Source organism: Erpetoichthys calabaricus, chromosome 13 (genome assembly GCF_900747795.2).
Source record: "Erpetoichthys calabaricus chromosome 13, fErpCal1.3, whole genome shotgun sequence".
In the NCBI taxonomy this organism is placed as follows: Eukaryota; Metazoa; Chordata; class Cladistia; order Polypteriformes; family Polypteridae; genus Erpetoichthys; species Erpetoichthys calabaricus.
In genome coordinates this window covers 62,237,678-62,250,240 of record NC_041406.2, presented here as the reverse complement: position 1 = coordinate 62,250,240, position 12,563 = coordinate 62,237,678, and the positions used below count along the sequence as shown (strand labels likewise).

The 12,563-nt window shown below is 38.6% G+C and overlaps 1 protein-coding gene across 5 annotated transcripts in view; it reads left to right on the top strand.

The window, feature by feature from the left end:
- Positions 1–12,563, top strand: part of LOC114663371 (cytoplasmic dynein 1 intermediate chain 1) — a 468,822-nt gene that overhangs the window by 330,703 nt on the left and 125,556 nt on the right. For all 5 annotated transcript variants that reach the window (XM_051935825.1, XM_051935823.1, XM_028817057.2 and 2 more), the window contains 2 exons: positions 2,402–2,548; positions 5,159–5,272. In XM_051935825.1, coding sequence (XP_051791785.1) covers positions 2,402–2,548; positions 5,159–5,272 — 261 coding nt within the window. The remainder of the gene's footprint in view (positions 1–2,401; positions 2,549–5,158; positions 5,273–12,563) is intronic.

Here is a 12,563-nt window from a genome sequence, read left to right as displayed (position 1 = left end):
ATTCCAAATTTAAACAAATTAAACTTCTGACCATCTTTCCCACCTTGGTCATGGCAATCACTGCAATGAATTCCATTATATGATTGTGTTTATTGTTCAATATACAGTTGCATTCAAGTTTAATAGGTATGGCACTGGCTTTTAAACCACAAGACTGCACTTTCAGTTCCCACCTCCAGCTAACTGTGTGAACGTAAAGTAAATCTTTTAACATTTCTATGAAGCAATTGTTACAAACATGGATGTAGACAATTGTAATGAATACTGTCAGTAAAGAAGGCATCCACTAAATATACAGTAATAAAAATAACAATATACAGTATTTTGTTTTGACTGCATAGTTTATACATTACACCATTTTTGTATTAAATACTTGTTTGATTTTGCTTACAAGTACCTGTCTGTGAGCGGTTTTGTGGTGTTAAGAAAGGTTAAAGGATATAAAGAAAGGTCAGGTACAGTACATTACTTTTTAAAGTCTTTTTCTTGGTAAATTTGAGCCATTGAAATACTGTAGAAGCACAATGTTAAATGCTTATTCATCCCTTTAAAGCAACTTCCTATTGTACTTAACATCTTTCTTTACAAAATTACTACTGTAGTTCCATATCTAGTCTCTTCCTAATGAAAGAAATATGTGCATGAACATTGAGAAGTGATGGTCAACGAAACCTTACTAGGAACTCAATCATGTTTTGAACCTGAATCTTCTCACTTAAGTCATGGGACTAAGAAACCAAAACTGAAGCAGAAACATAGCATAATCATTGCAAGCCTTGCAACAAATATTAAAGGAATATGTTTATAGAAGCAGAAATAATATGGATCAGTAAACTGTTTTTTGATTGATTAAAACGTTTCACCTAAAAATGCCACAGGAAAGTGTGAAAATGACATAAATACCAAGTCCTGTCGATGGTCTGGGTTTTGCCCCAGCCACTGCGGCCAGCAGCCCTACCGGACATTCTGAGCAGCTCACAGTGTAACACAAGAAGACCTTTCACCTGGACACTTGGTAGCCTTCAACAAGAAGTGCAGCTATCCATCCTGGTTGTGTTTAGAGTACATGGTACATCACATGTGATCTCTTTGCTTCAGCTTTAAGCACATTTTAGGAATTCAAGACATTTTTCTTAAGACCTATAAGAAGTGAAAAAATGTTGTACCCGCTTCTCTGCTTTAATTCTGTTTATTGTCTCTGAGTTAAGTTAACAATAAAAGACAACCATTCAGCCCTGGTTTGAACAGTCTATAATTGGTGTAAGTGGAAGATATGGCAGTCAGACACCTGACTAATATGTGAACGGATAGCAGTTAGAATTGGGGATATCATAGGTGAGATGGGGTCCCTGTCTGACACTCCCAAGACAAAATACCTTCTAGGTTTACCTTGTACTGAATAATGTTGTGTTTTATCTTTTTACTTGTGCTGTTGTTAATTTAATAAATCAACATGTGATAGTACACTCCTGAAGGTCTCTGGATGAAATCAAGATGGACTGGTTGTCCTCCTTATTTGGTATAAGAAATCACATAAATGGAACAGTTATTTGGCAGATGATAAGCAATAGTCCTGCTCAGGATAACAGTGTAGGAACAATCGTAACCATCGTTTTGTGAGTCTATTAACTGTGTCTAGAATGACATTTGCCAAGCCTCAGTTATGATGGTGTTAGCAGTGAGGTCTAGCGGCATGTAAACCTGCTATATTGCTGTAAAGATGACATTCCATGCTTGGTGCTCGGCCTACATACATTTTTGTTTAGCCCAACTGATTAGATCACTTATATATGGGACCGCAAGCCTGAAAACTATGGTATAATCCCAGTGAAGGTCTGAACTATGGTAAGAACTAAGTTTGAACCTTCAGACATTCATCATGTTTTGTACACCTTAAATTCAATCCCAGCAGCAATGGTTGAGAGGCATGGGTAAACCTTATCTTGGTTATAATTTATAAAACAAGTCTCTCTCTCTCTCAAAAAATACCGGTACATTTTTCAGCTTTAAAATAGTATGGTGTTATCTTTTAAGTGTAATTTAATTTAATTACAATAAAAACAAGTAATTCTATGAAAAAGGAAATTATATATGGATGGCTACACTTTGGCTCTGCATGACCCTTATTCAGGTTAATAAGGATATACTGTATATATGCCAAAAAACTAAAAACTATGATGTTGAACAGTTTAGATTGAACGCACTATCAATTGTTAAATGCTGTAATGCCAAGCCTATGATAATGTTAATGTGCTACTGACTCAAATGTCAATAAAAAAAATAACATTTCTAATCTCATTAATCAAAATTATAACTAGTGATTACTTGCTTTGGTGTGTGCCCTAATTTTGTAGCGATGTTTTAATTTTTATTTAACATGTTTTAATTGTTTCTTTTGCAGTCCTCTGTAATGTCCGTTTGCTTTGCTCGATTTCATCCAAATCTCGTTGTTGGGGGAACATACTCAGGACAGATAGTCCTATGGGACAACCGCAGCCACAGAAGGACACCAGTGCAGCGAACTCCACTGTCTGCTGCTGCCCATACAGTAAGTCAAAGAAGAAGAAAAATGACTGATTTGCTATTATGATTGAGGGTTGAAGGAAATGTACTTTACAAAGGTCACCTCACTTATCCTCTTGTCTCTTTTGCATAATGATCTCTGAGATTAGACAGTTTTGTGTAGTCAGTGTAAAATATGAAAAATGCAGGATAACTCATCTTGGAATGGAGCTGCTGGCAGTCTTCATTTAGAATTTAAGCTTTAAACATGTATCTACTAAAAAAAGAAAGCTGACTTTTATTACACAGACTATTAGTCTGCTTCATTCAGTGCCTGTTAAATGGAAAAACACCCTCCGAGTGTGGCAGCCCTCATACATTTGTCAAAGTCTGAAGAAGTGGTTTCCTAATAAACAACAGAAGTCCCTTTCCTCACAAAGTGAAACCATTTGTCTTACTTTTTAGAAGCATACAAAGAAATAAGTTTTCACTCACTTGCAGAGGCAGAAAAAAGTTGAATCATATTTCATGCAATGAGTCAGCTACCCTTAATTCCATCCATCCTTTTTAGACTGCTTTCAGCCATCCTGGGTCATCAGGAGTTAGAACCCCTCAGAAACAGTGGTTTTGAATGAGACACTTACGCCCTTGCCTATCTTCTTTGAGTGACATGAAGATCCTAGGCATTTGGATGCAAGTCTAAGAGCTGTAGATAATCCACTTGGACACAGGGAAAACGTATATTCTCCATATAAACAATAACCTAGCTGGGAATTGTACTGTGGTGTCTGGCACTTCTCCGTTGTAGTTGTGTTTTAAATGTTGATCATTTCAAAATCAGACTCATTATATTGATTCATTCCACCCTGCGTGGAGTTTGCATGTTCTCCCTGTGTCTGCGTGGGTTTCCTCCGGGCGCTCCGGTTTCCTCCCACAGTCCAAAGACATGCAGGTTAGGTGGATTGGTGATTCTACATTGGCCCTAGTGTGTGCTTGGTGTGTGGGTGTGTTTGTGTGTGTCCTGCGGTGGGTTGGCACCCTGCCCGGGATTGGTTCCCTGCCTTGTGCCCTGTGTTGGCTGGGATTGGCTCCAGCAGACCCCCGTGACCCTGTGTTCGGATTCAGCGGGTTGGAAAATGGATGGATGGATGGATGGATGAAATAAAATAAATGTATTCTGTGATTAATATATTAGTTAAATAATAGTACATTTACACTTATTTGATTAGCAGGCACTTTAATACCAAGCGATTTACAAAAGAAGTTAACATAATCCATCATCAGGCCGTGATCTTCAGCTCTCTCTGGATCGATTCACAGCTGAGTGTGAAGCGGCTGGGATGGGAATCAGCACCTCCAAATCCGAGACCATGGTCCTCAGCCGGAAAAGGGTGGAGTGCCCTCTCAGGGTTGTGGGCGAGATCCTTCCTCAAGTGGAGGAGTTCAAGTATCTCGGGGTCTTGTTCACGAGTGAGGGAAGAATGGAGCAGGAGATCGACAGGCGGATCGGTGCGGCGTCCGCAGTGATGCGGGCTCTGCATCGGTCTGTCGTGGTGAAAAAGGAGCTGAGCCGTAAGGCAAAGCTCTCGATTTACCAGTCGATCTATGTTCCTACCTTTACCTATGGTCATGAGATATGGGTAGTGACCGAAAGAATGAGATCGCGAATACAAGTGGCTGAAATGAGTTTCCTCCGCAGGGTGTCTGGGCTCTCCCTTAAAGATAGGGTGAGAAGCTCAGTCATCCGGGAGGGGCTCAGAGTAGAGCCGCTGCTCCTCCGCATCGAGAGGAGTCAGATGAGGTGGCTCGGGCATCTGATCAGGATGCCTTCTGGACGCCTCCCTGGTGAGGTGTTCCAGGCACGTCCAACCGGGAGGAGGCCCCGGGGAAGACCCAGGACACGGTGGAGGAACTATGTTTCCCGGCTGGCCTGGGAATGCCTCGGGATTCTCCCGGAAGAGCTAGAAGAAGTGGCCAGAGAGAGGGAAGTCTGGGCATCTCTGCTCAAGCTGCTGCCCCCGCGACCCAACCTCGGATAAGCGGAAGAGGATGGATGGATGGTTAACATAATCCAGCAAACAGTCTGGGGGACTGTTTCGGAACAAGTGTTACAGGGCAAGGTTACAAAATTGATGATGACAAGTGAAGAGCTCAGAACACAGTCCCATGGCTCAGTGTAAGTGTGGCTGCACCCTGCGTCTGTGTCTCTGGCATCCCATCCAGGGTGTTTTTTTCTACATATTCCTACCACTTGTAGAATAGACTGCAGCTCCTTTCATCATATAAAGAAAAAAGTAGGTTTATAAAATGAAATGATGATCAGTGTTACTTTCAGACTGCTGAGCATTTGTCTGTCATCTCTGTATGCACTTTTAAGTAAACAGAAATCATAGTTTCAAATACAATACCTACTGTGCAATCTCGACACTTTAAATTGACTTGCTTCGAGATACTTGTCATGACTGTCTCTGGTGTGCATTTGTACTAAGATATAACTTAATGGCACATTTATTGTAATGTTCAGGGTTGTCTGGTGTCTGGAAAAAAAACATAACTGCAACAGAATCAGTGCTTAAAAATTGGAGCAGAAAGATAGCAATGTTTTGTTGCTATAATTGATCCAAATGTGTCTCATTCTAATCTTTTCTTTTTACAGCATCCAGTGTACTGTGTGAATGTCGTTGGGACACAGAATGCAAATAATCTGATAACAGTTTCAACTGATGGCAAAATGTGCTCTTGGAGCCTGGACATGCTATCCCAGCCACAGGTATGCTTTCCTTTTCTGAGCTGTAATTTTGCCATCTATTACGTGAAATTTCATTAGCCAGATCTGCAATTCTAGCTGAATATTTCAATTGTTTCACTCATGAGGTATAAAAAAAGTTTTCAGGAACTGTATTTAGACTCTAAAATGGCCTCCTAATAGATTCTCCATCACACACACACACACACTTTTTTTCACTGAAGCCCAATACTAGCGACTATGTAAAATTTAATGGAGGGTGAACTACTGCATATTCTCATTACTGTACAATAGTCGGTTTCATGGGGACTTGAGGTTAGGTCCTCACATTTGCTCATGTTCCCATCATTTTGGTGCATATTCTGTCAGATGTCTCCAGCTTAAGAAAATTATGAGAATACACACATACACATACATCCACAAAAACACACTCTGGGCTAAAGTCCATTTTCACGTTTACCCAGGTTAGCTGGTTGCCTCTTAACTCCCCACCCCCCACTTCATGATTCTGGGCACCTTTTGTTGTGAGACCCATTCTTTTCATATGAGCTGACACCACATCCTGCCATGTCTTCTTTGGTCTCCATTTTGGTCTCATCTTCTCCACCTCCATGTTGAGGTACCGCTTGCTCTACGTTTCACTCCACATGTCCAAAATGATTTACTCTGGTTCTCCTCAGCACAATACCTATCACCTGTACTATCAACTCTCTCTCTGAAATAAGTATTTCTCTTCCTTTCATCTCATCTCATCATTCTCATTCCTGTTCTTTCCAACTTTACTTCATGTTCACTCCCACAGATTGGATTACTCCTCACACAGCTTTAATAAACTTTCCACTACAGTACAGACTCCTTTAGAAGTTGTAATATGGCCAGGAATTTGTTTCCTGAACATTTCACATTAGTTATCAATGGAGGTCCTGCACCTTCTTCTGTACACAGCATGTCACCTAAGTAGCAGAGCTTTCTCCAAAACATCTGCATTAGTGATATCTACATTTACACCCACTATATTAGCATTATACCCTGTATACCTTCTCACACATTTCCTACAAACAACAACACCTTCACACCACCACATCTTTTATGCATCCATATCTGACAACCCATGCATTGGATTGAGTTTTTTTTTCCAAAATCTCTACTGCAGACACTGCTTGGCCATACACTCATCTGTTCCATCTCACCTGCTTCCAACCATCATCTTGGTCTTTCCTGCATTTACATTTAGGCCTTTAACATCCAAACTAACGTTCCATTTCAGTGTCTTACCCTTCAATTACACTTAATTACACTTCACCTTTTGCCATCAATATAATATCATCAGAGTACAAGGCTCCAACAGAAACCTTCCATGAACACCTTTGGTCACCATCTCCATCACTATCATAAAAACAGTATTACATTTAACAAGGATCCTGTTTTTTACAGAACATAATCATGAACTCAAGGCAGGAGAAACAAAACATGGATGGGATACCAGAAATGATTCCTTTCTGCTCATTTTAATTTACAGGTTTATATGGTCATCATTGTGACATCTATAGAATACAGTGAAATTCTAACTTGCATGTGCTAATCAACAAACAATAAGTCGATGATCAGTGAGTATAACTATCCTACCTCAAAACTCCTGACGTTATTATCTAATAGGCTACAAAAATAAGAAAATAAGTAAACAAAAGCACTTTAAAACCTAAATACCTAATGTTAGATTTTTATCAGCAATAGTAGCTTTTTATATACATACATGCATGCATTTTCTATCCTTTTGGGGCAGCCTGTGCATTACAGAGACTTGCATGACATAAGACCAAACAGGTCAGGTTTCCCTCTGTTATACTTTAGAGCCCCAGTTAAACTGTTTCCTTGTGATTGGCTCCTTGATTGTTCAGTTTAGTACAAAAACATTTTAACCCCCTGATTTGCTTGCATTTTTTGAACGAGGTACTGTCTTTTGTGGTTTACTTTCATTTGTTAATGTGCCAATTCTAATTAATCCACTAAGTGACTTGCCCTGTGAGTTCTGGCTGCTGGTCTTTGTTCTTACACTACTGGCCTCTACTTCAGTTGATTATCTATCTGACACATCCTTGAAAGCAAAAAAGATCTTTGCTGCTCTCCGTAAATTGTACAGAAACTTCTTGATGGTCATATCACTTAAAGACAGAAGACTGGGTTCAAATCTCTGGCCTGTGGAAGCTGTATTTTGTCGCTATGTCCAGGAAAGGTTTTTTTTTTTTTTATTATTATAAAAGAGCTGATGTGCTTAAGGATTTATTAACTAAGTGCAACATCATTCACAAAATAAAAGGAGACAGTTAACATTATTAACCTAAAGGAAACAAAGTAATAAGCATAAAATAAGGATAATGCATGCGTCAACATTTTAAGGAAGAATCTTGATTACAAATACCATATATGTGAAGAATCATAGATTAGTTATGATAAAGACTATGTGATAACTCACCTTTTCACTCACGTTTTGGTCCACTCTGCTCAGTGATTTCATATATTTGAGTTAATGATAAAATGGTAGATTTTTCCAGTCTGTTACCCTTGTACATAAATCACTTTGGTGATTTCCATAAGTTGTAGATGAAAGAGTTAAGAGGAGCTCATAACTATGACAGTATGATCTATGTCATGATAGTGCCAATGAGTTGCCAATCTGTTGTCTGCCTTGATTATAATCTATTCTGGTGTTGAGTGTGTGATTAATACAGTCTGTGGCATTCTATTAAGATAGCATTATACTGAAATGGTTTTAAGCTAAGCTTTCCAAAGCCTGTAATTTGTTTTTGGCTGGTTGCATTTTTGTTTTGGTGTCCTAGTCTTAACTTCATTCTAGTGCTTGACAGATTAGTCTGTCAGCATCACTGCCATCAATTGTATTTGAATTGTTTTGACATTGATGATCTAATAAAATAGCTTCTTAGGGTTCATTTTCCATAGTTAATTCATTTTTATGTATAAAACTCATATTGGCTAGTGCCTGCCCACAGAAATCCAAATGCATGGCTTAAGACTTGGTTTTTGTGACAGATCTGATTGTAGTGTTCATAAGTAATGAAGACATTTTAAAAATTAGGTAACTCTCATATACAAATTAAGGTCTGGGACAATGACAAAAATTATTCCAGCTGTGTCTGTAAGCTAAAATTGATATGAGTTTCTGATGTTCAGGATTTGTTTGCAGGCAAGACATTTTAGTCAGACCTGAAACCAAATTTCCATGATAGTGAGAAATGAATATTATTTGAAAAAATCTTTGAATACATATTAATCTAAGGTGATTCAATGATGATAATATAGATCATCGTGAGCTTTCTCACAGAACATTAGATCATGGTTGGGACAATAGTACAATAGCTTATGGAGAACTATGAGCGAGAGTGAAATAGCGAGATTGGGAGAGATATGTTGAAGTTAAAATGTTGTGCCTCACATCTGTCCATAACCTTAGTCACCATCCTTCTCACCATTACTTGGCAACTTCAATTACTCCATAGCCAGGAAAGTTATAGGCAAAGATGCTTGTTTTGCCTTCACAACTGATATGATTAAGCAGGTTTATAATAGCCAATTTAGACTTTGTTTATTGATTCATTTTTTATTGGTTCTTGTTTTTCCAGTTGCACACATTTCCATTAACCTATCACCCCTGGATTTAGTTAGCATTGTCCCTGATTATGTGTTTAAAAAAAAGAATGTAGGGAATATCAGACTCTACTGATCCCAAGAATGGCAGGATAAAATAATCTGTGGAGATGGGACCATGAGACCAACACTAGGCCCAAATAAATAGTAAATTCCATGTATATCAACCTCCTCAAAAAAGTGGTGTTTAAACCAAGCCGTTATATTGTACAATAATACTCAACTATTTACAAATGTTGAATCCTTATGATCCACCACTTCTCTAAAACATGCAATAAAACAGACAAGAAACAAGTACAAAACACAAAGCACTAACACAGTTCATATGTGAAATGTTAAGTCCTTTTTCAGGAAGCGAATAGACAAAAGGCAATCGTAAAGCCTGCGTGTCAGGAGAACAAACTGTCAGTCCTACCGCAGGATGTCTTCAAGCTTCCAAAGACCTTTTCGATTATGCCTTCACAGATACGTCTTCCTTTGAGCAACTCTTGAGGAAGTGTGCTTCTAGGCCAGAAGCTTCAGATCTGCCTTTACACATTACCTCTGTTTTCTGTGTTATGGCTTTTTTTTCTTTCTTTTTCCTAAATACAATCCCTCTTCCTCTTAAAGACTTCCCGTGGTACTAAAATATTGGTATTTGCCCTTTCGGGCAGTTCACTCTGCCAGGAAGGTGTAAATAAACACTTGATCTGTGCTTCAACATTGTTGCTACAGCTGGTCACGTCTTTGCCCATGCATGTTTAACTAATATTACCTGATCAGTTAATGAACTTTTGACTATTAATAATGTTTCATATTTTCAAATACGCCTTTAAATAATGCCACTTGCGACTCATTTCTCCTTAAGCTAGCGCTAAAATTTTGCTCTTATTTAAGCCTCTTTGTTCAGTTAATGTAAAACCGCAAGAGGATGGTATTGGGTTGACTTAGCTGATAGTTTTAAATGTTAAAGGGAAAACTTTTGCTAGTTTAAGAAAAATAATGATGAAGCCAGAAAGAGGTGATATGCTGTGTATTTATCCTAAAAAAGTAATGCTTACCAGTAGATGGGTGAAGAGAAATGGCACAACAACTTAAATGAGGTGAAGTTAGTAACATCAAACTGAGAAGTAGACAATAAAGTAGCAAAAAAATTGATGAGGACTGAAGAGAAACATACTAGAGAGAGGCAAAGCAGTGAAAGAAACAAGTAGAGTGAAGTGATCCTTACTTTAATGATGACTGTGACGCTTTGATAGTGTAAACACAATTACAATTACTATAAATGGTTTCACTAGCCAGGTTTCCATCCAAGGAGTTTTTGCGGAAAAATATTTAGCGCTTCAAATTTTTTACCGATATAGCTGATGGAAATGCTAATTATCGATAAAATGTTGTACATGTCGACATAATATTTTTCCGTTTAACTTTAGCGCATAAATTCCATATCAATACTTCAGATGTCGCAAAAACTACATTGGAAACAGTTTTTGTCGGAAAAAAGGGCTTTAACGCAAATAAATGTGTCACATTTTCATCACGTGCAATCAAAACGAGAATGGCGGAGCGGTTCGCATGGTCTGATGAAGAGAGTTTTTTTTTTTGATTAAACGTCGTTATTTTGTATTAATTCAAATTTCAGTTTTAATTAAAAACCTTAAGGGAAGCAGGTTAATTCAGTTGTTATCGCACTGTGAAGGGATGTTGAAAGGTAGGCTCACCTGTACAGATCCGATGCTGCAAACACAGCTGCATCATCGGCACTTCCAGGAGTGTCAACGCAAATGTCTCGTATCATGCACCTGTCATCAACAAGGGCCTGGAGAACAATAGATGGCCACCCTTTGCGATTAATGTAATCGCGGTAGCCTTCCGTCGGGGGAAGAATAGGCACATGCGTGCCATCCAGCGCACCGTAAATCTGTGGCACAAGATGCACCAAGGAATTGCGGTATGCAATTTCATTGGCCTCCGCTACAGTCGGAAGTCTGATATAACGCCGCATTAATTTTTCTTTAATAGCGGTGCACACAGCATATACACATCGATGGACGGTAGTTTTACTAACCCCGAAAGTTTCTCCAACTACTCTATACTCGGCGCAGGTTGCCAGCTTGTAAAGGGCGATGGCAATCCGCTTTTGGGTTGGAACCGGTGGTCGGTGGCAACCTGTGATGGGCGCAACATCAGGACTGATGAATCCACACAACATCTCAAACGTCGGCCGTGTCATTATAAAATGTTGCAGCCAGAGATTTTCTGTTAAGTGTCTCTCCACCACCTCCTCCCAGAAGGTCTTATTCTGTCGTCTCTCCCATACCCGTGGGTTTCGTCACACTGGGGTACTTTCTTCGAGCTCTAGGGCTATCAGACAAGCAACTGCTTCATTCTGCTGTCGTCTTCGGATAATATGTACAATTCCAATTATTTGTGAAACTGAAATAACAGTAAGCTGGCAAATTTCAAAAAACTGTCTGAATAATCTCTCCATTTCTTTGTTTCTTTGTTTAGTGGAGGGGGTGTAACGTGGAAAACAAATGGTAGATAATTTGCGACATACACAAAATTATGTATGGAAACGGCTCAAGGGCAGATTTTTTTCGCGATACAACAAAAGTTATGCGACAGTTCGTTTTGGGGGGGGGGGGATTACGTCATCACGCACGCCATTTTATCGATAAAAAGCCAGTTTGATGGAAACAGGCTGGGGACAGCAAATTTCGCACATTTTTTTTACGTATATTCTGTTTGTCGATAACAAAATGTCGCAAAAAACTGGATGGAAACTTAGCTAGTGTAATATGAAATTTTTTGCCTAAATGTTAAAGTTAAAGCCCCCTAATGAGATCAGAGTATGTTTAAAATCTTTCCTTTTTAAAAATCAGATCTGATTATGGATCTGGACATTTTAGGTTTCTTTAGAAAGTTTGAATAAAAAGCTGTGTGCCACTCTGGAATTACATTTTTGACTGCAGAATACACAATAGAGTATTTGAATGTAAGGTGTTGAGTAAACTTGTTGGCAACGTATGTTGTCTTTTGTTGTCAGGCATCATAGGTTTTAACTTAATCATGGATGACTCTTTCAAAATGTAGATGCAAGTCAGATTTATTATATTTAGTAAAAGAAATATATATTAACTTTGTAACTGACAAAGATTTAAATGATTATGATAAATGATGCTGGCATCTACAGCATAACATTAAGGAACCACTTTTCTATAATTATGTAAAGTACAAAGTCTTTTCTTCTTATACATAATTTTCATACATACTATTTTAAAAACTCCTTTAAAAATTTGCATTTATAATGAAGTCTCTTCTTTTTTACACATTTTAGTGTGCTAAGATCATTCTTCCAATGGGAACATCCACCACTGGTTCACTGAGCCTTCTATATCAGACTCACATTGCTTTCTGATTGGAGAATGTGGTTTAATTAACCTCTCTTGTACTATTTAATGGTCATTTGTGAAAGCTTTTGAGACTGCTTTGTCCATTACAGTGTTTCAGAGATGGACACCAGTGCATTACCAGTATCCCTATTTCAATTTAGAGATACTGTGTGTTTGGAATGTGAATGGGAGCCAGAGTATCCTATTGACACAAGAAGAATTCCACTGTGTGGCATATCTACCTGTGCCTAAACCCGAATTTCCCTGCTCAAATGGTT